Raw genomic sequence first — 26617 nt, 5'->3', positions numbered from 1 at the left:
AGGCCAGAGGTGCTCAAGCAGCAGCATGCACTGGGCATCACATATGAGAAGTGTGGTGTTAGGGCTGCCACGGTGGGAGGGCACAGTGCAACTGTTTTATTGATAAGGCAGCCACTTTTCAGCAGAATCCCCCATCCCAGCTCCCTTACAGATGAACTTTTAGGCCTAATCTAAACAGCAATGAGAATATTTTGTTTTAAAGGCTTTTTGTTTTGACTCCCCCATGCACCATCTACAGTCTGAATGGCAGCTCCTTTTTCACATCTAGGTGGGTGCGCATAACAGGCAGGCCTTAGAGCTGCAGCTGATCTGACCCTGGGACACACAAACACATTCAAGGTCTCTGGAGGGAAACAGAGGGAACCAAACATTCAGGTGCCTAACTCCCCATCGGGGAGAGATGTACCACCGAGAGCTTACCCCCAGTGTGGGCTCACATGGACCAATGGTCTGACCTGGCACAGCAATCCCTATGAGAGGGACGTACCATCAGCACCATGCAGTGGTAAACAGCTGCAACACATTTAAATCCAAAGACATGCAGGGCTTGAGCAATGATTTACGCAAACCCCCTGCAGGAGGTAACTTGTAGAGCATGCTGATCCAGACAGTTTGAACTCTGCTAGCTCCTTGGCATCAGCGTGTGTGGAGTTAGTTTTTGAGGGTCTGATCTCTGATATCAAGGGTTAACAGCATTCTGTCTAATTACCTTGGTCGGGATAATTTCGGGACAGCAGTCGATACATGAAGGACAGTTCTGCAGGAAGGTTAGGGCTGCGAGTGCTTAGCCAACACAGAGGGAATTTATAAGTCTGAGTCTCCTAACCAGCACCTCACATTTCTAAAGGAAACAGATGATGAGCACTCAATAGCAGCCTCTTCTCTGGTCTTCAGTTACCGGCTCCTGCAATTAGATGAAAAAGCAAGAGATTTTAGATAATCAACAACAGCAGCTCTAACATCATCCCCCAGTTGTAAGCATCAGACAAGCTGCTTTGGACTCAGTCTAGGTCCACAAGCTACCCCCTCAGCAAAGTCAATCACTGTGTTGAAACGCAGACACTTGGACTGTTCTTCCACACTCGTGCTCACAGCCAGGCAGTTTGCGGTCTCCCCAAAGCAGCGACGCAGCACTCCTCATGCTACCACCCCCAGAGCACAAGCAACACCTGTACGAGCACAGGGGAGCTAGCGTTTTGCTCCTTGGTCAGCATACCAGGGAGTAGGGGAATGGGACTGGAGGCCTGGATACGGGCTATGGGGCCCTTTCATATACACAGAGAGGGGGGGAGTTTATTAGACAAACCGTTCTCTGTTTACAAGCAACATGCAGGAAAAGCTCCTTAACTGGGGGAAGCAGGTGTCTCACTGCTCTATATAGAGTCCCAATGTATGGTGGGATGCTGTTATTCCTGCCCCTTTGGCTGTGCTCATGCAAGATCAGGACTAGTGCCCAACCTGAGCCCAGAGCTCAGCATTAGTTCCTTCCCAAAAATAGACCCAGCCTGTCTGGCTGGAGCTCCAACACCTTCAGTGGAATGAAAACCAAGCAACCGTCCTTACTGCTGTGACTTTGGGAGCCAACCCAGCAGAACAAGGCTGATCCCGTGCATCAGCCCATAGTGCAATGTTCATTAAGAAAGATCAAATATGAAGCACAGGTATGTTCTGTAGGTCTCCAGGAAGCCCTGCTAGACTGGATCCTCACCACACCTTGGCTAGAAAGCTGGCTAAAGCTTTATATCACCAGCTGCTCTATTTGGGCACGCTAAGGGTCCTTACCACACACTTGGAGTAAGTCGTTCTGCTTTAGCTCACTCTCAACCAATCCAAATGTACACAGACACATCTGAACTCATCTCCAGTGTGTGTTTATCAATGCTGTGACCTTCAGGCACTGAGCTAAGCCATTCCCCCTTTCACCCAAGTATCCTCCTTAGAAAACCTCATCTCACAAGATTAATGTACTAGAAAATCTAATCAGATACAGGTGCACACAATTTCAAGGTGGCCTGCCCATACAGTGACAAGACTGATTGCAGGTTTTGTCTGTGAAATGTTCCAGTACCTCTCCAATGATTCATGTGGACTCTCCACCTGAAATCAGGACACCTACTGTCCAGCATCTGGAAATGGTCGACTATTCCATACCACAGCGAGCCAGCCCATAGTGATGACCGTAGCAAAAGCTGATGAGCAATCATTTTTCAAAGTACCAATTTCCCATCCATGCACCTCAGCATAAAAAAAAGCAGAGGGCTGCCGACAACGCACCCTGTACTCCCTAGACACATGCACCCAGCAGATTTTATTGTGAAATTGGTACAATATCCTGGGCTGCCTGGCTTTTTAATCATGGGAGGTGATTAAGCATCTGGTTGTACCTAACAGGTCTGCTTAAAAAGGAGTCCAAAAGAGGTGTTTTGAAGGCAAAATGCAAGCTTCACTGCTGCTCTAAGTACTGGAACATTTTTAAAGTTTAGTTCTGGCTTGAAAAGCGAGGATATTAGACAGTTCCCTTTACTCTGACCTGCCACTTATGTGCATTTGTTTGTTATCTTTCTGCTTACTTTACTGACCAAACTACTTCTGCTAGCCCTGCAAAGCCAGCAAAGCTGAGAGGGAGAGCTGGCTTGTGTATAGCCAGATTAGTCAAACTGAGTTCCAGCTGCAGCATCTCTAATTCTTGGCAATGCACAAGCCAGCATGACTTTCAGATTCTTACTTGGATTCTAAGCTCTTTGGGGAAGGGACTGTCTTTTTGTTCTCTGTTTGTACAGCCCTTAGCACCATGAGATCCTGGTTGTAACAACGATATAAATAATATCGTCATGAATTTTCTGGCCTAACACCTGAGGAAAACTTGGGAATTAATCACCTCTCTCTTGTTCCCCCGCCCATGTGTTTTATGTAAGGCTGCTTTTGACAGGAGAACTGCACTTAAAGGGTAAAAAAAAAAAATATCCTGCTTGGTGCAAAGAAGGAGTCGATTAGCATAGTGTGTTACAATTTTCAGATTTTTCTTAAATCAGATTACAACCAGACTATTAGACGTTATGCTTTTGGAACGTATTCATCACTCAGCACCTCAGAGTTACAGTTACATGAATCCTGACCTACTAGCTCAAAATACAGTGATAAAAATAAACTACAGAAATAAGCTTCATACCAAGCCCCCATTTATGTGGAGTGTGTTTTGCACTGCAAATAACTGTGTCCATGATGCTGCATTCTCAGTTCATTCACGCTTTCGCCTGGCAATTTACAGCAGGCGTCAAGTAGCATGTGTATTTCAATGGGGATCTCCTGCAAAAGTGGAGGCCTTTTTTTTTTAAACTGGCAAATTCCTACCCAAAGTGTAAACCGTAATAATGCTATTTTGTGCTTCTCCATCACCTTTCATCTGAGGATGCTTTATAAGTTGCATGTTTATCTTCTCAGATAACTAGTAATACTTAACTTGCAGGGTAAGTATTATCATAGAATCTCAGGGTTGGAAGGGACCTCAGGAGGTCATCTAGTCCAACCCCCTGCTCAAAAGCAGGACCCATCCCCAATTAAATCATCCCAGCCAGGGCTTTGTCAAGCCTGACCTTAAAATTACTATCCCTCCATTCTGTAGATGGGGAAACTGAGGCACGGGGAGCTTAAGTAACTTGCCCAAGATCAAGGAGACAGTCTCTGTAGCAAGTGGGGCTCACACTGGGAACAGATGCTCAGATTACAGAAACTCTGTCATATACTCAGAAGTAAAAGACCATAATCCTCCCTAATGTTTAAACTAATGGCTACTTCAAAGGAATTCTCTTGCAAAATCTTGCTTTCTTTCAAGCCACAGGCATCCCCGGAACAGGGCAGCTTTATGGCCAGTCCGTCACAGCTACAGTTTGACAAGGGGACCAAGAAAAGTGCTCAATGGGTCACACCTCCTTCCAGTTAATGCTTGTTGCTGTTTAAGGGGTAAAAGATTTTCAATTAAGTATAGTGTAAATACATGAAACTCCCTCCCTAAGATCCAAATGGCATGGAATACCACCAGGCTGTTTAATAATAGATACCCTGAACTCAATGCTTTGGGAATCGGGCTCTTGGGACACTGGGCAACTGAATCAGTTTTTAAAGAACAAAACCTTGTGAAGAGTCATATGTGGCAAGAGCTCATAAGAGCTGCAATACTAGGTCAGATCATATTCCATCTTGCTCAGTATCCTGTCTCCAACAGTGGCCCCTACCAGAGCTTCAAGGGGAGTAAACACAACAGAGCAATTATGGAGTGATTCACCCCTCTCTTCCACTCCCAGCTTCTAGCAGTTACAGATTTAGAGTCACCTAAAGCATGGGGTAACATCCCTTATCATCTTGGCTAATAGCTGTTGATGGAGCTATCCTCCATGAACTTATCCAATTCTTGCTTAAGCCCAGTTACACTTTTGGTCACCACAACATCCCATGTCAATGAGTTCCACAGGTTAGTTGCGCACGGTGCGAAAAAGTACTTCCTTTTGTTTGTATTAAACCTACTGCCTATTCATTTGATCAGGTGACCGCCTGGTTTTTGTATTGTGTGAAATGGTAAATAATGCTTCTCTATTCACTTTTTCTACAACAATCATGATTTTATAGGCCTCTATCACATCCCGCTTAGTCATCTCTTTAGTCTCTCCTTGTAAGGTAGCCTATTTCCCCCTGTTTTTTCCTACCCCCCGCCCCCCAGACGTTCTGGTTAAACTTGGATTTAAACTTAGAGAGTGGTCAGTTTGGATGAGCTATTGCCAGCAGGAGAGTGAGTTTGTGTGTGTGTGTGTTTCCGGGGGAGGGGGGGATGAGAAAGCCTGGATTTGTGCTGGAAATGGCCCACCTTGATTATCATGCACATTGTAGGGAGAGTGGTCACTTTGGATAAGCTATTACCAGCAGGAGAGTGAGTTTGTGTGTGTGTGGTTTTTGGAGGGGGGTGAGGGGGTGAGAGAACCTGGATTTGTGCAGGAAATGGCCCACCATGATTATCATACACATTGTGAAGAGAGTGGTCACTTTGGATGGGCTATTACCAGCAGGAGAGTGAGTTTGTATGTGGGGGGGCAGAGGGTGAGAAAACCTGGATTTGTGCTGGAAATGGCCCGACTTGATGATCACTTTAGATAAGCTATTACCAGCAGGACAGTGGGGTGGGAGGAGGTATTGTTTCATGGTCTCTGTGTGTATATAATGTCTTCTGCAGTTTCCACGGTATGCATCCGATGAAGTGAGCTGTAGCTCACGAAAGCTCATGCTCAAATAAATTGGTTAGTCTCTAAGGTGCCACAAGTACTCCTTTTCTCCTTGTATGGAAGCCATTCCAGACCCTGGGTAATTTTTGCTTCCTTTTCTGAGCCGTTTCCAGTCCCCACAGCCTGACATCTGCGGTTTGGAGATCCTCGTCCCCTCCACTAGCAGGACATGTGGTGGACAGGAAATCACGGCAGCCATGCAGCAAAGGGCTGAGACAGGGCATTCAGAGTAAGGCATGGAGCTGAAGCTCAGGATCTGACTTTGGGAGGGATAAGAGCCATTTCAGCTCATCAGGGATGGACTCAGATGACTGAGAAAATGCCAAGTCTTGAGCCCACACTCCCCAACAACTACAATAGACTCATCCATAGACACCATTGGGAACAGACCCAGGCTTGTATATAGGGGAAATTTACCAACATTTATTCCAGGGGGAATTTTGTGCCACAACACAGTGCAGAATTTGCACATAATTTCATTCCCCCCCCCCGCCCCCGAGCAGAATTAGTGCTGCAAAGCTGCTGGCTGTCAGTAGCAGATGCGGGACCTAGCAGAGCCTGGCTCTCCAGCTTGCAAATACATGACACTGCCAGGGGGAGGGGGAGCTGGACTTTTCCATGCAGGTGCAGTTCCCAGCAGGTCCTGAAGGAAGGAAGTGGCATGCAGGAAACTCTGTACAAGCCTGGGACCCAGCATCAGGCTGTTTCTCCCTCTGGATCCCTGGGTTCTGGGTGGTAGGGGGTGCAGGTGTCTGGGGGACTAAGGGGGTGCCCCACAGCTGGACTCTGGGAGGGTAGGGGGTGTGGATGTCTAAGACTGGAGGGACAGAGATTTCTCCCAAGATGGGCCCAGCTGATGTGTGTGACACACTCAGACAGGTGCCCAACAAAAGCATAACAGAGAAACAGGAACTGGGTTGTTGTAGGAGTTTCTTTGACTCTCTACTCCTGGGGGAATCTTTTTTGCGGTCTGTATTGTTACAGACATACTGGCTGACAGGTATTTTGAAATAAGATCCCAAAATAATTGAAACTGGTGTGATTATATTATTATTTTGACAAATAAAATATACAGAATTTTAAAAATATTGTGTGCAGAATGTTTAATTTTTAGTGCAGAATTCCCTCAGGAATACACATTACTACACCACTATGTGGGTGACTTCCGACATGAACACTTATTCCAAACAATGGCCTTTTTAGTTTAGATTACATCCCCTTGGAAGTAATACTGGTAGGTTTTCCTGGATAGACACACCCTAGCTCTGAGTTTTCAATCAAGTTTTGCAAAACCAAACCAAATGCTACAGCTGCTACACACGTGTACAGCTTCCACTGACTTCAGTAGCAGCTATACCCGAAGAGCTACAACTGTGCTGAGCTCCACTGTGCCAGACTCAGAACTGTTTGTAAGCCTCGACTTTTGTTCAACCAATAGCGGTGAATAAGTTAAATGTCAGATGCTACAGTAATGGGGGCAATACATGGAGCCTGACAACCTTTGACACAATACCACCTACAGCAAAATAAAACCTGGATACAGAAGACACTCCATCCACTACAGAAATGCAGCTGCTTCTAGGGAGGATTGTGTTACAGAGCTCTCCATCTCCACTTGCTGATGGTGGTAATAAAAGCATTTCAGTTTATGGAGGAGAATGCTGACACACGGAATAAAAATACAGAGAAAAGTTATCCCGTTCCACTTTGAGCTAACATGTAGGTCCCATCTTACAGCATGAGGAGACCTCCAGCCGTTGTACTTACTGCTTTTCCAGGATAGGCTATACGGCAAGGACTTGGGTGCTCTCATGCCTGACATTAGGTTACTCTTTTGTTCCATTACTACGCTGGACCCAGGGCTGAAAGAGATCAAATACGAATTATCCTACACATGTGTACTTCTTTTAGCCAAGTACCTTTTACTATAAATATTCAAGTATTCTTCTAAAACTGAAGACAACAGAGTATGTTAATTTAAACAAACCTTCATGCAATCAGAACAGTTACTTCTCCTCACAAAGGCTAGAGAAAAGTGTACAACATGTTGATGCCATCTACTTTGACTAAAATCCCCAGAATCAGTCATCCAGACAAGAAAGAAATAAGCCAAAGACAGCAAGAAAAACCAGAGTTAAAGCTTGATTATCAGTATTGCACTGCCCTCAACTGTAAATGGCATCTCAGCACACATGCCCTAGTCATCTCTATACATGCAGACTTCATGCAGACGTCTAACAGTGAATGCCAGTGAAAATGAGATAGGATCAGAGGCTAAAATAGGGAAAGAAAAAGTTAAAAATTACTTAGACAAGTTAGATGTCTTCAAGTCAGCAGGGCCTGATGAAATACATCCTAAAATATTCAAGGTGCTGACTGAGGAGATATCTGAGCCATAAGCAATTATCTTTGAAAAGACATGGAAGACAGGAGATTCCAGAGGACTAGAAAAGAGGCAAATATAGCGCCGAATCTATAAAAAGGGGAATAAGGACAACCTGAGGAATTACAGACCAGTCAGCTTAACATCAGTACCCGAGAAGATAATGGAGCAAATAATTAAGCAATCAAATTGCTGAATCCTAGAAAATAATAAGGCGATAAGGAACAGTCAGCATGGATTTGTCAAGAACAAATCGTGGCAAAACCAACCTAATAGCTTTCTTTGACAGTGTAACAAGCCTTGTGGATGGGGGAGGGTAATGGTAGATGTGGTGTATCTTAAGTTTAATAAGGCTTTTGATATGGTCTCGCATGACCTCCTCATAAACAAACTAGGGAAATACAACCTAGATGGAGCTCCTCCAAGGTGGGTGAATAACTGTTTGGAAAATCGTTCCCAGAGAGTAGGTGGCTCACAGTCAAGCTGGAAGGGCATACTGAGTGGGGTCCCACAGGGATCAGTTCTGGGTCCAGTTCTGTTCAGTATCTTCATCAGCAATTTAGATAATGGCATAGAGAGCACATTTATAAAGTTTGCAGACAATACCAAGCTGCAAGGGTTACAAGTACTTTGGGGGACCGGATTAAAATTCAAAATGATCTGGACAAACTGGAGAAATGGTCTGAAGTAAATAGGATGTGCAACACTCCATAGTCATCATAGTATTATTATTAGGATGATTATGGCATAATTATGATGTTTTGTACAAGTTCATCATGTAAGGTGTCATTGGAAAAATTATGATTTGCTGAATATGATTATCCTATTTGTATGCATGTATCATTTTTGTATCTGAAGTTATGAATATTGACTAGGTATCTGTATTTCAAAGGGGCTTACTCTGGAAAACACCCACAGCCAGCCTTTCAGGTTCAACAATGAAGAAGCCAAACAGTGCTAATGGCTCATCAACAAAGACAATGGGCTGTGGAATAGCTTAGCCTTCCTGTGGAAGGCCAGTCTGTAAGTTATGGCTGCTATGACTCTGCAAGGGCATGTGACCAGACCATGCTTCTGGACTCCATTTGGGGTACCTGAATTTTTCCACAAACTGGTCTGGGAACCAAGTTTGAAACAGAAAAGGAGTACTTGTGGCACCTTAGAGACTAACCAATTTATCTGAGCATGAGCTTTCGTGAGCTACAGCTCACTTCATCGGATGCATACCGTGGAAACTGCAGTAGACTTTATATACACACAGAGAATATAATGGCTCTAGACTGTTCTCAATGGTAGCAGATGACAGAACGAGGAGTAATGGTCTCAAGTTGCAGTGGGGGAGGTTTAGATTGGATATTAGGAAAAACTTTTTCACTAAGAGGGTGGTGAAACAGTGGAATGCGTTACCTAGGGAGGTGGTAGAATCTCCTTCCTTAGAGGTTTTTAAGGTCAGGCTTGACAAAGCCCTGGCTGGGATGATTTAACTGGGAATTGGTCCTGCTTCGAGCAGGGGGTTGGACTAGATGACCTTCTGGGGTCCCTTCCAACCCTGATATTCTATGATTCTATGATTCTAATATGAAACAATACCTCCTCCCACCCCACTGTCCTGCTGGTAATAGCTTATCTAAAGTGATCATCAGGTTGGGCCATTTCCAGCACAAATCCAGGTTTTCTCACCCTCCACCCCCCCACACATCCGATGAAGTGAGCTGTAGCTCACAAAAGCTCATGCTAGGAAATGGCCCAACCTGATGATCACTTTAGATAAGCTATTACCAGCAGGACAGTGGGGTGGGAGGAGGTATTGTTTCATATTCTCTGTGTGTATATAAAGTCTGCTGCAGTTTCCACGGTATGCATCCGATGAAGTGAGCTGTAGCTCACGAAAGCTCATGCTCAAATAAATTGGTTAGTCTCTAAAGGTGCCACAAGTACTCCTTTTCTTTTTGTGAATACAGACTAACACGGCTGTTACTCTGAAGTTTGAAACAGAGCTCCTGCCATATGAAAAAGCTATATAAGGCAAGGAGTGACATTGTTGGTTGTTCTTCACTTCCCCACAACTCAACAGAGAGAAGCTCTAAAAGAAAAAGTCTTAGAAGCTTAGGGTAGGAGATCCCAAGCTGCAAAACAAATGCAGCTTGTCCCTTAAGAATCTGCAAGCCTGACTGTATCATCAACCAGGGTGAGAATTTGTTAATTCATATCCAATCTTTCTAGTATTTTCGGCTTACAGTTTGCAGTTCTGTTTATTTACTAGGTAATCTGCTTTGGTCTGTTTTCTATCACTTATAATCTCTCTTTTGTAGTTAAACTTTTTTGCTTTATCTAAACTGGTATGCCTGTGACCAAAGTGTCTGGGGGGAAATCTCAGCCTGGTTAACACAAGTATGCATTGTCCTCTCCACACTGAGGGAATGGCGAACTGGGTAATAAATTCATACTGATTGGGGTTTTGATCAGGGCGGGATGGTACAGCTCTGGGGTCCCAGACTGGGGGTTATTTTGGCTGTAGCCTCTCTATTGCTGGATCATGCAGTGGCTGTCCAAAGCCTGCATGAAACTGCAGCTGGGTGTGTCCCTGCCTGTGTGAATGCTGCTGGGAGTGTAGGTCCAGGAGCAGTCTATAGCCTGTCACAGCAGCACAGTGCTGAGAGGGAGCCCAGGCTGGTGAGTCAGTGGGCTCAGTGGAACCCCAGTCCCAGGTGGCACCCCTGGGGGAAGCCATCACAGGATGAAATTCAATAAGAACAAATTCAGAGTACTCCACTATCAGTTGCACACATACAAAATGGGAAATGACTGCCTAGGACGGAGTACTGAAGAAAAGGATCTGAGGGTCATACTGGATCACAAGCTAAATAGGAGTCAACATCATTCTGAGATGCATTAGCAGGAGTGTTGTAAGCAAGACGCGAGAAGTAATTCTACTGCTCTAGTCCATGCTGATTAAATGTCATCTGGAGTATTGTGTCCAATGATTGGTGCCACATTTCAGGAAAGATGTGGACAAATTGAAGGAAGTTCAGAGAAGAGCAACAAAACTGATTAAAGATCTAAAAAACATGACCTATGGGGGAAGATTGAAAAAAAATGGGTTTGTTTAGCCTGGAGAAGAGAAGACTGAGGAGGGACATAATGGTTTTCAAGTAGATAAAAGGTTGCTACAAGGAAAAGGGAGAAAAACTGTTCTCTTTAACCACTGAGAATAGGACAAGAAACAATGGGCTTAAATTTCAGCAAGGGCGGTTTAGGTTTGACAGGAAGTTTTTCCTTTTGTCCAAGTGGTTGAGCACTGGAATAAATTGCTTAGGGAGGTTGCAGAATCTCCATCACTGGAGATTTTTAAGAGTAGGTTAGACAGACATCTGTGAGGGATGGTCTAGATCAGTGGTTTTCAAACTCTTTTTCTGGTGACCCAGTTGAAAAAAACTGTTGATGCCCGCGATCCAAAGGAGCTGGGGATGAGGAGTCTGGGGTGTGGGCTGCGGCCAGAAATGAGGGGCTCAGAGTGTGGGAGGGGGTCAGGGCTCTGGGCTGGGGCTGCAGGAGCGGGCTCTGGGTTTGGGGGGTTCAGAGCTGGGACAGGGGTGTGGTGTTACTTAGGGAGGCTCCTGGTCAGCGGTGCAGCTGGGGTGCAGAGGCAGGCTTCCTGCCTTTCCTGGCACTGCGGACAACGCTGCACCCCGGAAGCGGCCAGCAGCATGTCCGGCTCCTAGGCGCAGGGGTGCAAGCAGCTCCGCATGGCTCTCGCCCACAGGCATTGCCCCACCCAGCTCCCACTGGCCGGGAACTGGCCAATGGGAGTGCAGAGCCGGTGCTCGGGGCGGGGGCAGCGCATGGAGCCCTGGGGCTCACCCCCCACCTAGGAGCTGGACCTGCTGCTGGCCGCTGCCAGGGCACAGTGCAGTGTCGGAACAGCTAGGGACTAGCCTGCCTTAGCTGGGCAGCACCACCGACGGGACTTTTAACAGCCCGGTCAGCAGTGCTGATGAGAGCCGCCGCGGCCCAGTGCCTTTCATTCCACAACCCAGTTCTGGGTCACGACCCGCAGTTTGAAAACCACTGGTCTAGATAATACTTAGTCCTGCCATGAGTGCATGGGACTGGACTAGAGGACTTCGAGGTCCCTTCAGTCCTACAATTCTATGTCACTGTTACAGGCTGTAGAAGTTCATATGTTGATGACCTCTGATTAGAGAGGTAAGGCACAGTACAATGATTTGGGTGTTCAGGGGTGAGACAGAGATAATGACCAGACACATTATGCTTCATTTTCCAATCCTGCATTGTGATTACACAAACAACAAAATGATTATTTCTGACTCAGGTCATGAGAGATTAGATTAGCTGTCAGAAGTTTAAGCCTAAATTGCTTAACAGCTGACATCAGTCTGCATTTCTATCAAGCCCAGCAGAACAGTTTAGTGTTTAATAACCCCCGCAACAAATACAGAACCAGTGGGGATTGAACCCAGGACCATCCGCACTAATAGTACTACAGTAGAACTAGAGGAGTAACCATTATCTGGTAGCAACAGTATGTTCTTATACTCTCCTATGGATCTGCCACTAAAAGGAGACAGGAAACATTGACCCAGGGGCACAGGAATGTTGAGTCATGCCAGTGGGAACGCCCCCACCATCACCCCAAAAATAGAATTCATAAAGTAAATTGCATCTTCCCAACAACACAGCAGCATGAGTTCAAAGTAGTTTGAAAGCACATCTTTTATGGAAAGCACTGTCACAAGAAATACACCTTTTGCTACCTGTTTACGCCACTACTGAACGTGCCCCAAACGAAAGCAGAATTTGATTGCTCCTGTAGATCTGCCAAAAGGAAATAGACATCATTGTGGCTCAGTACCGAGTAACTTCTGCAAGCGTCATAGCAACATCAAATAAGAAATATGGCAGAGACGCTGCTAGGTTTACAAAACGGAATGAGAATTTTTTAAGGCTTGGCATAAGTGACAGCAAAGCAGACATTTAACTGAGAAATATAAAGTGTAAAGGTTATCATCAATTTCCATTTTCATCAAAGCACAGATGGTGCAACAGACTATATGGAAAACAACAGAAGTTTTGTAGAGAATAGAAGGCATGTGGAAGAGCCTGTGAAGCAGGAGAACTTCATTTGTTCAGAGACAGTATAATTGGGTGTCCCAACACATGATCTGTGCAGAAGAATCTATGGGACCTCTCTCTCCTAGTCCATGTGACTTCTTTGGGGACAAGAAGAAGGGAATAGCAGGCGCTGACAGCCCGTGTCATCAACCTACGTCCTTACCTCTATCCCAATCTTCGTCACATGGGGGTGGCTGCCACATGCTGACAATGTTCATCTTCTCTCCCTGGCAGTTATTTGACTGACTCACTTAAAGCAAAGAAGAGTCTTAGTGAGAAAATCTTTTTGGATAAAATAAAATCCTATTTTAGGTACATTAATCATTTTTTGACCTGGCTGTAGAATAGCTCTAGGCCTTGGAGAGGAGCAGCATACACTGGAAGCTGATCAGGTACTCCCCTAGTCTTAGGAGCAAAACTCTTGAGGCCAGGGATGGGCATCTTGAAGGTAGCAAAGGGATACAAAATCCATGAGAACCCTTTGGTGGGCCATACCTTAAGAGGCTATATATTGTCTAACTCAGAAAGGTTTGTACAACACCGAATGTTTGGCAAGCCAAATCAAATGATCTGGCAGGGTGGATGTGGCCCCCATTTGCCAATGCCTGTTTTAGGCCTTTTCTAAAGCTAAACAATTCTGCACACATTTTTCAGCAATGGTGCAGCTGCTCCAACATACGAATTGGGAGAGGGTTCAGGTGTGTTTCTACTGTCATGTCACAAAAATCTTCTCAGGGTTTTTTCACTACTGTCATGCTCTAAGCCCTGTCTACATTAACACGCACATCATTGCTATCTTCAGTACAACTCTACATTTGCCAGAGAATAGGTACGTTTTCCAGTGTAGTGATAGCCATATAGATATATCAGTGGGGGGAAGAACTGGAACATGACCCACATAACCAAGTGATTTAGGTGCTGGGCTGACAGACCTGGATAGTGAACTCCTCATCACAGAGCAGACAGCATGGGCAGTGGTAGGGAAGCTTCTCCATAGTCCCCTCCCCAACTTGCCCCACTCTGAACTGGAGGAACCCAACTCCTGTTGGGAAAGTTATTTAGCCTCCCTGGCTCAGTCATGGCTTTTCTGCTAAGATAGTCAAGAAGGATGTAACAGAAGTGAGGATTGTTATGATCTAGACACTTGTCCATTAAGAACTGGACTGAGACCAATTTATTTCACATATGCCACTAGACAGGCTATAAAGATTTTTGGTCACTATCAGATCAGATCTGCACTGGAGACCCACCCCTCTCATGGCCACTATCTTTCCTCTCTAAGCCATCCAGATTCCCAACTAGATCTCATTCAACACACACAGTTTATGGCATAATGCACAGTTCCCATTTTAATGCTAAAATCTCTGGCAGATAACACATGTAATACAAGCCAGTTGCCTCTCAGATGCTTAGGAGAATTTGCATGGACACAGAATGAATGAAACTCAAGCCTTCAAGGACTCCTGCTGCTTCAGGATCATGAAGCACTACAGCTAAAGGTTTCAGAGTAACAGCCGTGTTAGTCTGTATTCGCAAAAAGAAAAGGAGTACTTGTGGCACCATAGAGACTAACCAATTTATTTGAGCATGAGCTTTCGTGAGCTACAGCTCACTTCATCGGATGCATCCGATGAAGTGAGCTGTAGCTCACGAAAGCTCATGCTCAAATAAATTGGTTAGTCTCTAAGGTGCCACAAGTACTCCTTTTCTTTTTACAGGTAAAGGGTTGCTTATGGAATAATAGAGCATTAAAACAATCTAACATTAACAGCAGAAGTTACGTTAGAACTCCATTAGCCCAAGAGTTCCCAAAGTGAGTTTACAGAGCCGAAGGAGTCTAATATTTTCTCACCAATGTGCTCCTCAATGAAGCTTTTGTCATCACAGCTTGATATATGACGGCTGATCTCAGCTCTGGGAACCTGATGGCGGGCATTAAAGGGGCATGTGGCTAGCTGCTTTGCAATTTCAGGGTGGTTCTAGAGAAACAGAAAAAGCATGTGCTATCTCACTGAATTCATCCAAACCCTTGTGTTTTCTAATCACTAGTGAAGGGTTTGTGCAATCTGCATCCTGAAATAGGTTGAAAAAATTAAAACAAGGAAAGTCAAACTTAGTTCAGGTCCTGAGCACAAAAGCAGTGGAAAAACAGCAAAGCATATGCATCCTTTATGATACAGCCTATGTTTGTTTATTTTCACATTTAAACTACGCCCTGCATTTATCTGATTGAAGATCAGCCCCAGAAGAAGCACAGTGAAACTGTTGCAGTGTCATCACTGGCATGGTTCAGTGCACAGATGAAATTGCCCTAAAAACCCTACATGGGGAGTAAGTGCTTTGAAACCCTAAATAATTCAGCCACTTTATTTTTAAATTAAGTAAGAGACAAACTAGAGAACAAGAAGAAAATCCAGGAAAGTGTGAATGATGGAGGCAACCTAGTGACAGAGGATGTGGAAAAAGCTAATGTACTTTTTTTGCCTCTGTCTTCACGAACAAGGTCAGCTCCCAGACTACTGCACTGGGCAGCACAGCATGTGGAGGAGGTGACCAGCCCTCTGTGGAGAAAGAAGTGGTTCGGGACTATTTAGAAAAGCTGGGCGAGCACAAGTCCATGGGGCTGGATATGCTGCATCCGAGAATGCTGAAGGAGTTGGCGGATATGACTGCAGAGCCATTGGCCATTCTCTTTGAAAACTCATGGCGATCGGGGGAGGCCCCAGACGACTGGAAAAAGGCTAATGTAGTGCCCATCTTTAAAAAAGGGAAGAAGGAGGATCCTGGGAACTACAGGCCAGTCAGCCTCACCTCAGTCCCTGGAAAAATCATGGAGCAGGTCCTCAAGGAATCAATTCTGAAGCACTTAGAGGAGAGGAAAGTGATCAGGAACAGTCAGCATGGATTCACCAAGGGCAAGTCATGCCTGACTAATCTAATTGCCTTCTATGACGAGATAACTGGTTCTGTGGATGAAGGGAAAGCAGTGGACGTGTTATTCCTTGTCTTTAGCAAAGCTTTTGACATGGTCTCCCACAGTATTCTTGCCAGCAAGTTAAAGAAGTATGGGCTGGATGAATGAACTATAAGGTGGATAGAAAGCTGGTTAGATTGTCGGGCTCAACGGGTAGCGATCAATGACTCTATGTCTAGTTGGCAGCCAGTATCAAGTGGAGTGCCCCAAGGGTCGGTCCTGGGGCTGGTTTTGTTCAGTATCTTCATTAATGATCTGGAGGATGGTGTGGATTGCACACTCAGAAAGTTTGCAGATGACACTAAACTGGGAGGAGTGGTAGATACGCTGGAGGGCAGGGATAGGATACAGAGGGACCTAGACAAGTTGGAGCATTGGGCCAAAAGAAATCTGATGAGGTTCAACAAGGACAAGTGCAGAGTCCTGCACTTAGGACAGAAGAATCCCATGCACCTAGTCCCCAGACTAGGGACCGAATGGCTCGGCAGCAGTTCTGCAGAAAAGGACCTAGGGGTGACAGTGGACAAGAAGCTGGATATGAGTCAACAGTGTGCCCTTGTTGCCAAGAAGGCCAATGGCATTTTTGGATTTGTAAGTAGGGGCATTGCCAGCAGAGCTAGGGACGTGTTCGTTCCCCTCTACTCGACATTGGTGAGGCCTCATCTGGAGTACTGTGTCCAGTTTTGGGCCCCACTCTACAAGAAGGATGTGAAAAAATTGGAAAACGTCCAGCAGAGGGCAACAAGAATGATGAGGGGACTGGAACACATGACTTATGAGGAGAAACTGAGGGAACAGGGATTGTTTAGTCTGTGGAAGAGAAGGAAGAGGGGGGGGATTTGATAGCTGCTTTCAACTACCTGAAAGGGGGTTCCAAAGAGGATGGATCTAGACTGTTCTCAGTGGTACCAGATGACAGAACGAGGAGTAATGGTCTCAAGTTGCAGTGGGGGAGGTTTAGGTTGGATATTAGGAAAAACTTTGTCACTAGGAGGGTGGTGAAGCCCTGGAATGGGTTACCTAGGGAGGTGGTGGAATCTCCTTCCTTAGAGGTTTTTAAGGTCAGGCTTGACAAAGCCCTGGCTGGGATGATTTAGTTGGGGATTGGTCCTGCTTTGAGCAGGGGGTTGGACTAAATGACCTCCTGAGGTCCCTTCCAACCCCGATATTCTATGATAAGTCTCTGCCTGCGCTAGAGCTTAAGTCTTTGCAGTTAATTTAACCCTTCTGAAACAGGAGGGAAGTTACTCAATGTTCCAGCTGAGGCCACGTCTATATTGGGAGCATTTTGCCAGTACAGGTAAACTAGTGTGGACATAGAAGAGCACTACTGTCCCCCACTTAATGAAGAGCCTTTACCCTTAGAAAAGAGCAAGAATACAAAGAGGACGAACCCACTGCTCAGGCTTGCTCTGCATGGCTTTTCTATCACTATAGCGATGTTGGCTAGGGGTGTGATTCCTAACCAATACAATCATACCAGGACATCATCTTAACACGTGGATGCAGTTATACCGATATAAGTGTGCTTATACCTGTACAACTAATATACACTAGCACTGGAGAGCTTAAAATAAGATACTAGACTGAGAGGACAAAAGAAAGGAGCAGATTCTCCTCTTAAATATACAGCATTCTCGCCCAGGATAGAAGACTGAGAAGAGGGACTTGCAGACAGATGTACACTGAATAGAGTTATTAGCAATATAAAAAAAAGATGGCTTAGCAGCTCTCCTGCTCTGATTGCAAAGTAAAGATTTAACTGCAACATCAGATCGCTTCTGCTTTGGCCAGCCAGAAGGCATCCGTATAACACTGGCTGCATTTGCTCCATGGCCTGTATTGGGAAGTAAATACCCTGGTCCCATGAGTGAACTGTTGGAAGAGAATAGGATCCCATCACTGAGCTAGGTATTCTGAAGAACCTGTTTCGCCTTTCTTCAGGGTAAATGCACTGATCTGAAGGGCATTACTAAATATGAACAGGATGCTTTTACGAAGTGGTAAATGGATGAGCGATATAAATATGAAATAAAGACGGCTTCTTCCAGCCTAATAGCAAGTGAATGCATCCTTCTAGCAAAAGGCAGCACAGCGTACTGAGCTCACCATGCATTAGCATTTACAAAAATATGATTTCCCAAGTGCATTAGAGACCTTAACATCCCATCCTACCTTCCTGCACTTTATAAGATGATAGGGAAACCGACAGGCCCTGATTTGATGATATTTATCATAGGGACATTGTATTAACCTCTCTGGATCCAAAGCATCAACTGGAAGAGAAGGAATAAAAAGACAAAAGAAAACATTCTGTAAAACAAGATCTAAGTTCATCATCAACACAATTAACAAGAGTGGAAACATACTAGCTACTGGAGCTGCCCTCTAACGGGGTTAAGCCATCAATTTTTAATAGCCGAGACAAAAATGCAAAACTGCTAAGTTGGCACTCACTGTGTGTACCCAACCAAATTCACTTCGGATTTTGGGTGAGTGGAATATTAAATTAAAAATTGAGGAGGGATAGCTCAGTGGTTTGAGCACTGGCCTGCTAAACCCAGGGTTGTGAGTTCAATCCTTGAGGGGGCCATTTAGGGATCTGGGGCAAAAATTGGGGATTGGTCCTGCTTTGAGCAGGGGGTTGGACTAGATGACCTCCTGAGGTCCCTTCCAACCCTGATATTCTATGAAAGCGCAATCAGTAGTGCAGAGTGGCCAGTACATATGAATGACTATACTTATGCAGAACAGTGAGCTGGAAATAAACATTACTATAAAAACCCTTGAAGCTACCAAATTAGTTAGTTGTACAGCAGTGACATGCTAAGGATTGGCAGAAGCACGGCATTCTGAAGTAAATCCTTTTGCATTTACCTTCATACTCCAAGGCCATCTCTGCTGGATTAAGAAAAAAATCAAACTCAAACAAACATGTCTGGAGTTAAGGAATGCAATTTGCAGTACAGTGCACTTGGCCCTGTAAAGTGCAGAGGTTGGCAGGTGCTTAAGAGCCCAACACTCACTGAACATAGTGAGGGGCTAAGTCACAGGCACTTTTTGAAAGCGTTCCCTCCTAGTCCATACTATGACCCAGAGACAGGCACGAATCACCTTAATCACTTAACAGTTACACAGAAGGGACAAGGTAGGGGAGGACCAACTTCTGATAGTGAGACACACAAGCTTTCAAGCATTCATAGACCTCTTCTTCAGGATTCAGTTTGTGTCCGTGCAGCAGCTTTCTTGCCATCACAAATGTGTCTCCCCTCACACCTTCCATGCTATTTATACACGTTTGTATCAGTGTACAGAGGGCATGCACAGAAAGGAACATGGACCAACGGACAGTGGGAGGTTTTCTAGATAGCTGGAAGTAAGGAGGATGGGCCAGATTCATTACATAAATCAGTGTTTTTCAACCTTTTTGATACCAGGGACCAGCTGAGAATCATAGAATATCAGGGTTGGAAGGGACCTCAGGAGGTCATCTAGTCCAACCCCCTGCTCAAAGCAACACCAACACCAACTAAATCATCCAAGCCAAGGCTTTGTCAAGCCGGGTCTTAAAAACCTCTAAGGATGGAGTTTCCACCATCTCCCTAGGTAACCCATTCCAGTGCTTCACCACCCTCCTAGTGAAATAGTGTTTCCTAATATCCAACCTAGACCTCCCCCAACTGCAACTTGAGACCATTGCTTCTTGTTCTGTCATCTGCCACCACTGAAACAGCCTTGCTCTATCCTCTTTGGAACCCCCCTTCAGGTAGTTAAAGGCTGCTATCAAATTCCCCCTCACTCTTCACTTCTGCAGACTAAATAACCCCAGTTCCCCCAGCCTCTCCTTGTAAGTCATGTGCCCCAGCTCCTTAATAATTTTCGTTGCCCTCCGCTGGACTCCCTCCAATTTGTCCACATCCCTTCTGTAGTGGGGGACCAAAACTGGACGCAACACTCCAGGTGTGGCCTCACCAGTGCCAAATGGAGGGGAATAACCACTTCTCTAGATCTGCTGGCAATGCTCCTACTAATACAGCCCAATATACCATTGGCCTTCTTGGCAACAAGGGCACACTGCTGACTCCTATCCAGCTTCTCATCCACTGTAATCCTCAGGTCCTTCCCATGCACTGTAGCAGTGCATGGGATTTCCTTCCTTCCTTCCTTCCTAAGTGCAGAACTCTGCACTTGTCCTTGTTGAACCTTATCAGATTTCTTTTGGCCCAATCCTCCAATTTGTCTAGGTCACTCTGGACCCTTCCCTACCTTCCAGCGTATCTACTTCTCCTCCCAGTTTAGTGTCATCTGCAAACTTGCTGAGGGTGCAATTAATCCCATCATCCAGACCATTAATAAAGATGTTGAACAAAACCAGCCCCAGGACTGACCCCTGGGGCACTCCGCTTGATACCAGCTGCCAACTAGACATGGAGCCATTGATCACTACCCGTTGAGCCCGACAATCTAGCCAGCTTTCTATCCACCTTATAGTCCATTCATCCAATCCACACTACTTTAACTTGCTGGCAACAATACTGTGGGAGACCGTATCAAAAGTTTTGCTAAAGTCAAGATATATCACATGCACTGCTTTCCCCATATCTACAGAACCAGTTATCTCATCATGGAAGGCAATCAGGTTGGTCAGGTATCACTTGCCCTTGGTGAATCCAAAGCTTGCAGCCTTTCTAAACAGTGTCAGGGAGATCTGAGAGACAGGCCATTGAGAAAGACTGACACAGGTACTTAGGACAAATGGCTACTTGTGACGAAGTGGAAAATGTCCTAGTGTTTGCATGAATACTGTGCGCGCCTCAGTTTCCCCTATGTGTTGCACAAGTATCTAGGTGGTGGGATAAGGGTGTGTGACCTTTGCAGATACCCTGAGAGGGAAGGTACAAGTGCCGTCTAGCTCCCTGGGCCCAGACAATAGTTGTATCCTGGCAACTGATTGCCGGGCCCCATCCTCTGCAAGAGCCAGTTGGAGGAATTGGAGAACAAAGGGAGGTGGAGGCCAGGTGACCGGTTTGCCTGAGGAACAGCATACAAGATGGAGGAGGGGCAACTGGGTGTGACTGCAGGTGGACTGCTGGAGGCTGGTCAGACTCCTGGTTTGGGACTCAGGAGGAGAGACCCATGGCTCTGGGTCTGCTCAAGTTGAACTTTACTGTAACTTCCTGCTTTCTGTGCTAACAAGATTCTGCTCTATGCTGTGTTCCAAACGACTAATAAACCCTTCTGTTTTACACCGCTGGCTGAGAGTCACTCCTGACTGCTGAAGTCGGGGGTGCATGGCCCCTTTGGAGGGCATGTAAGGTTTCCCCAGGTGTCCTATTCAGGTGGCTCACTGCAGGGAGCTTATGGCGTACGACAGGGATGCTGAATGCTCTGAGCTGAAGCCCAGGAGGCTTGTCCTAGTGCGAGTGTGTCCCAAGGGGTAGTCACACTGCAAGAGGGGCCCCACTGGTCTGGGGGCTAGTCTTCACCAGACTCACTGCAGCTGCGCTAAGGTAGGGCAGTAGTGTAAATGCACTATGAAGACCAGAGAGCGCTTTCCTGTCAGCATAATTACTCTACCTCAGGGAAAGGTGGAAGCTATGACAGAATGAGAGTGTTTTCCACTGACTTAGTGCTGGTGTGGACAGCTCAGGGGGGTGGCTTTTTCATATCCGTGACAGACATAAGTGACAACAACTTAAGCGGAAGCGGAGACAAGCCCTGAACTTCATTCAATGGTTCCAGAGCACCAAGCCCGTGCATCCATGAACTACTATAGGGTGGAAAAAAGTCCTCAATGCATCAAACCAACACCATGGAGAGGGCAGCACCCTTACCTGACCATGGTACTAATTAGGGCTGTCGATTAATTACAGTTAACTCACGCGATTAACTCAAAAAAAATTATTAAAAAAATGAATCACACAGTTACATTTCAATTGGTATTCTATTGTGTGTGTGTATTAAACATTTTCAGATGTTTTCTACATTTTCAAATATATTGATTTCAATTACAACACAGAATACAAAATGTACAGTGCTCACTCTATTCTATTACAAATATTTGCACTGTAAAAATGATAAACAAAAGAAATCCCATTTTTCAATTCACTTCATACAAGTACTGAAGTGCAATCTCTTTATCGTGAAAGTGCAACTTACAAATATAGATTTTTTTGTTACATAACTGCACCCAAAAACAAACCAATGTAAAACTTTAGACCTTACAAGTCTACTCACTCCTACTTCTTGTTCAGTCAATCACGGAGAGAAACAAGTCTGTTGACATTTATGGGAGATATGCTGCCCACTACTTATTCACAATGTCACTTGAAAGTGAGAACAGGCGTTTGTATGGCACTTTTGTAGCCGGCATTGCAAGGTATTTACATGCCAGAGATGCTGAACATTCGTATGCCCCTTCCTGCCTCGGCCACTGTTCCAGAGGACGTGCTTCCATGCGGATGACACTTGTTAAAAAAAATAATGGGTTAAATAATGTGTGACTGAACTCCTTGGGGGAGAGCGGTGCGCCCCCTGCACTGTTTCACCGCACGCTGCCACAGATTTCCTGTTATAGCAGTCGCGGATGATGACCCAGCACAGGTTGTTCATTTTAAGAACACTTTCACTGCAGATCTGACCAAACACAAAGAAGGTACCAATCTGAGATTTCTAAAGATAGCTCCAGTACTCGACCCAAGGTTTAAGAATCTGAAGTACCTTCCAAAATCTGAGAGGGACGAGGTGTGGAGCATGCTTTCAGAAGTCTTAAAAGAGCAATACTCCAATGTTGAAACTACAGATCTAAACCACCAAAAGAGAAAAGCAAACTTCTGCTGGTGGCATCTAACTCAGATGATGAAAGTGAACATGTGTTGGGCCACACTGCTTTGGATCGTTATTGAGCAGAACTCATCAGCATGGACACATTATCTCCTGCAAATGTAAACAAACTTGTTTGTCTTAGCAATTGGCTGAACAAGAAGTAAGACTGAGTGTACTTGTAGGCTCTAAAGTTTTACATTGTTTTGTTTGAGAATGCAATTTTTTTGTACATAATTCTATATTTGCGAGTTCAACTTTCATGATAAAGAGATTGCACTATATTACTTGTATTAGGTCAAGTGAAAAACACTATTTCTTTGGTTTTTTTGTAGAGCATAAATATTTGTCATAAAAAAGAAATGTAAGTGAGCACTGCACACTTTGTATTCTGTGTTGTAATTGAAATAAATATATTTGAAAATGTAGAAAACATCCACAAATGTTTAAATGGTATTTTATTATTTTTAAGTGCGCGATTACATTTTTTAATTGCTTGACAGCCCTAGTACTAACAGGATATTAATCATGTTGCGTCTGTAGCAAAACGCATTTTGGAGCCAGCCACTGGTAATAAAGTCAATTATGAATTATGGCAAGGACAGGGCCTTAATAAGAACAGTCACTTCACTGGGATGATCCCCAGGAAATTGATTTAGGCCCTGGCTGCACAAGACATGACTGTAGCTTTATAACCAGTTTGTACCCCACAAAGCAAATTTGATCTGCTAGTTGGATCCTCCATTTCTCCAGACCACAGACATGCTGCAGCTGGGGGACATAGTCCACTAGGTCAATGTGGGAACCCACAAACCATGATGCACACTGTGGAGGACTGCAAAATGGCAACTTCCTGGTGGTCTTCATGCCTTGAACATCAGTGATAAGAACGCTGCGACTTGGCCGGATTGCATACACTAAATAAATAAAACAAATCACACATAGCTGCATTTATGCCCCCACTCCAGCCTTCCTGGTTCACAAAGGTTGGGTCATGATGTAGAGTATCTGCACCCAATACACTGCCTAGAAGCATTTGTCTCAGAACACCCAGTCCCGGACCCAACAACTACATATTACCCAGCCAGTCTCACACCCACCTTGAAAAACCTAGGTATTGTTTCTTGCTGTGATATTGACCCACATTATCCTTTATTGCCTCTAAACTTTGTGTGGTTTTGAATTGCAAGACCACCACTGCACCTGGTTTTGGGTCCCAGAATGAAAGAAGTTGTGAACTGCTGCTCTAATACACAGAAGCATATATTCACCAAACTTAATGCCTATAGCGGAAAGTTACTCTACTTCCTCCTTTCACCAAGTTTAAGATATTTTCATACTTGCAAAGATCTAAGCTGTCTCTCACTGTATCTTTGCAGGATACATGAATAGAAATATAGAATTGTAGGACTGGAGGGGACCTCGAGAGGTCATCTAGTCCAGTTCCCTGCATGAATATTAGAAGCCAGCAAAGAAACACTTACCAGAGTTGCCTTCTAAATCCATTTTACTGCTGCTGAAAGAACTGAAGCTTTGTTGGAGGACTCTTTGAGCCAGTCTCTGAGTGTCACTCTCCTCCTAAAAATATCAACCCTACAGACGAAAAATGAGGAGATTCACAGATTTCTAAGGCCAGAAGAGACAATTATGATAATCTAGGAGTGGTTTTTAACCTGTCACCTGCAGACCCCTGGGGGTCCACAGATTATGTCAAGGATTTCCAAAGGGGTCCTGCACCTCCATTCAAAATTTTTTAGGAGTCCTCAAATGAAAAAAAGTTGAAAACTACTGATCTAGGCTGACCTTCTGTAGAACACAAGGCATAGGACTGCCATGAATTAATTCCCATTTGACCTAGAGCAGATCTTTTTGAAATCAAAATTGGATGTCTTTCTAAAATTTGATGGAGAATCTACAACAGTTAGTAATTTTTCCAATGGTTAATTATCCTCACTGTTAAAAATAAACCTTATTTCCATTCTGCGTTTTTCTAGCTTCAACTTCCAGGCACTGGAAATAACTTTAAAGTCATTTCAATTTATTCATCACAGCTATTAAGTGTCAAAGATCAACTGCACTACAGCAAGTGGTAGACTTTATATCTACGCTGTACATGCATAGGATACAAGCTTATTCTTGGGGGCCCACGTATAATGTAGGGTACCGGGAACCACGTATTCTTGTGCTCCACAGAGAAAAGGTTTCCTCCAAGATGCTAAAATCCACAGATTTTTGTCTGAAACATCCTCTTTTCCCAATACATTTAAGAGGATTCAAAGAACCAGTTCCCAAGAAAAATTAAGCCATGTATTTGGGGAGCTCAGCTATCTTTTCTTATACACACTTAAAGTAATACTCCATCCTGAGCCCCTACACCTGCCTGAGAGGTCAACACTTTTACACCTACCTTGTGGCTCATGATCTGTATGAAGAACTTTGTTCCTGATGTTTTCGTTAAAACAAACAAACAAACAAAAAACGCAAAGAGTTAGATTCTCTCCTGTCTTCACTGCAATTCATACAATTTGAATGCATCGGTCATCTAAAAAAAATCCTTCCCCCCAAGATTATAAGTCTAAATAAGACAGAATTTAAAGGACTGCACAGTCTAGAGACAACCTGAATCTCAGATTTGGTTGCCCATCAGAAAATATGTTTGCTACCCCGCCGGCCCAGCCGGGGAAAGGGAGAGGGGGAGGGATGGGGAAGGGCTACCCGGCCGGGGGGAGGGGGAGGGAGAAGGAGGGGAGGGGGAAGGGCTACCTGGCCGGGGGGAGGGAAGAGGTTACCGGCCCCCGGGGAGGGGAGGCGAACCTGGCGGGAGGCATTACCCAGCAGACTTTGCGCCGAACCGGCGCATGGTCTCAGTGTGAAGGCGGCTCCTGGAGCTCCGGAGCAGGCACCGCGAAACTCCCGCGTCCCGCGCCGTGAGACCACAGCGAGGCGCTCACCACCCCCGCCTTGGGCACCACAACGAGGCTCCAACCCCCCGCCCCCCTTCAAGCACCACAGCGAGGCTCCAACCCCCTCCCCTCGGGCACCCCAGCGAGGCTCCAACCCCCCTCCCCTCCGGCACCCCAGCGAGGCTGCTCAAGTCAGCCCGCCCGCGGAAGGGGCGGAGTGGGAGGGGCCTGAGCACTCGGCACTCGGCGCAGGGGTTAGCTGGCGCCCCCCAGGGTCGGGCTTGGATTGGAGCAGGCCGTGTTGGGAGGGCGGGGCGAATAGGGGGAGTGCGGCTAAGGGGCCATGGTGCAGGCTGGGACAGCAGTGGTGGCAGGGGATGGAGCGCAGCCTGGATGGTAGAGCAGTGCATGCTGGGACCGTGGGTCAGAGGTGGAGCGGTGCAGGCTGGGACAGCAGCTGAGGGGCAGGAGCAGTGCATGCTGGGACCGTGGGTCAGAGGTGGAGCGGTGCAGGCTGGGACAGCAGCTGAGGGGCAGGAGCAGTGCATGCTGGGACCGTGGGTCAGAGATGGAGCGGTGCAGGCTGGGACAGCAGCTGAGGGGCAGGAGCAGTGTATTCTGGGAGTGCAACTTGAGGGTCTGGGAGCTGTGTATGCTTAGGGTTACCTCCTTTCTGATTGCACAAAACCAATAACCCTGGCCCTGGCCCTTCCCCTTCCCCCCCCCCCACTACATTTCCCCTCCCTCGGTGGCTCGCTCTCCCTCAGCCTCCATCACTTTGGCTGGGCTGGGGCAGGGGATTCGGGTATGAGAGGGGGTGAGGGCTCTAACTGGGGGTGCAGACTCTGGGGTGGGGCCAGAAATGAGGGATTCAGGCAGGAGGGGGCTCTGGGCTGGGGTAGGGAGTTGGAGTGCGGGAGGAGGTGAGGGTTCCAGCTGGAATGCGGGCTCTGGGGTGGGGCTAGGGATGAGGGGTTTGGGGTGTAGGAGGGGGCTCCAGGCTAGGGGGTGGGGGCCGAGGGATTCAGAGTGTGGGAGGAGGCTGTGGGTTCAGGCAAGGGGTTGGGGTGTGGGAGAGAGTGAGGGCTGGGGCTGAAGTCTCTGGGGTGTGGCCGGGGATGAGGGGTTTGTG

At 45.9% G+C, this 26617-nt stretch overlaps 1 protein-coding gene across 5 annotated transcripts; it reads right to left on the bottom strand.

The window, feature by feature from the left end:
* Window positions 1–222: 222 nt before the first annotated feature.
* On the bottom strand, window positions 223–25527 carry LOC140900694 (gametocyte-specific factor 1). Of its 5 annotated transcripts, XM_078849680.1 has the most exons (9): window positions 25414–25495; window positions 24990–25024; window positions 24067–24175; window positions 17936–18036; window positions 14639–14765; window positions 12950–13036; window positions 12429–12489; window positions 7038–7132; window positions 223–904 (listed from the first exon to the last, which is right to left on the bottom strand). In XM_078849680.1, exons 3-9 carry the CDS (start codon window positions 24086–24088, stop codon window positions 891–893), a joined length of 507 nt encoding a protein of 168 aa, XP_078705806.1. In that variant the 5' UTR covers window positions 24089–24175; window positions 24990–25024; window positions 25414–25495; the 3' UTR covers window positions 223–890. The 5 variants fall into 5 exon arrangements, with proteins under 5 accessions (XP_078705806.1, XP_078705804.1, XP_078705805.1 ...); XM_078849678.1 differs by lacking the exon at window positions 24067–24175 and having other exon boundaries at window positions 25414–25525; XM_078849679.1 differs by lacking the exon at window positions 24067–24175 and having other exon boundaries at window positions 25397–25508.
* Window positions 25528–26617: the final 1090 nt, after the last annotated feature.

The sequence above is a fragment of the Lepidochelys kempii genome, chromosome 20 (genome assembly GCF_965140285.1).
Source record: "Lepidochelys kempii isolate rLepKem1 chromosome 20, rLepKem1.hap1, whole genome shotgun sequence".
NCBI lineage: Eukaryota > Metazoa > Chordata > Testudines > Cheloniidae > Lepidochelys > Lepidochelys kempii.
Note: the sequence above shows the minus strand (reverse complement) of the source record. Positions and strands in the feature narration are given on the sequence as shown.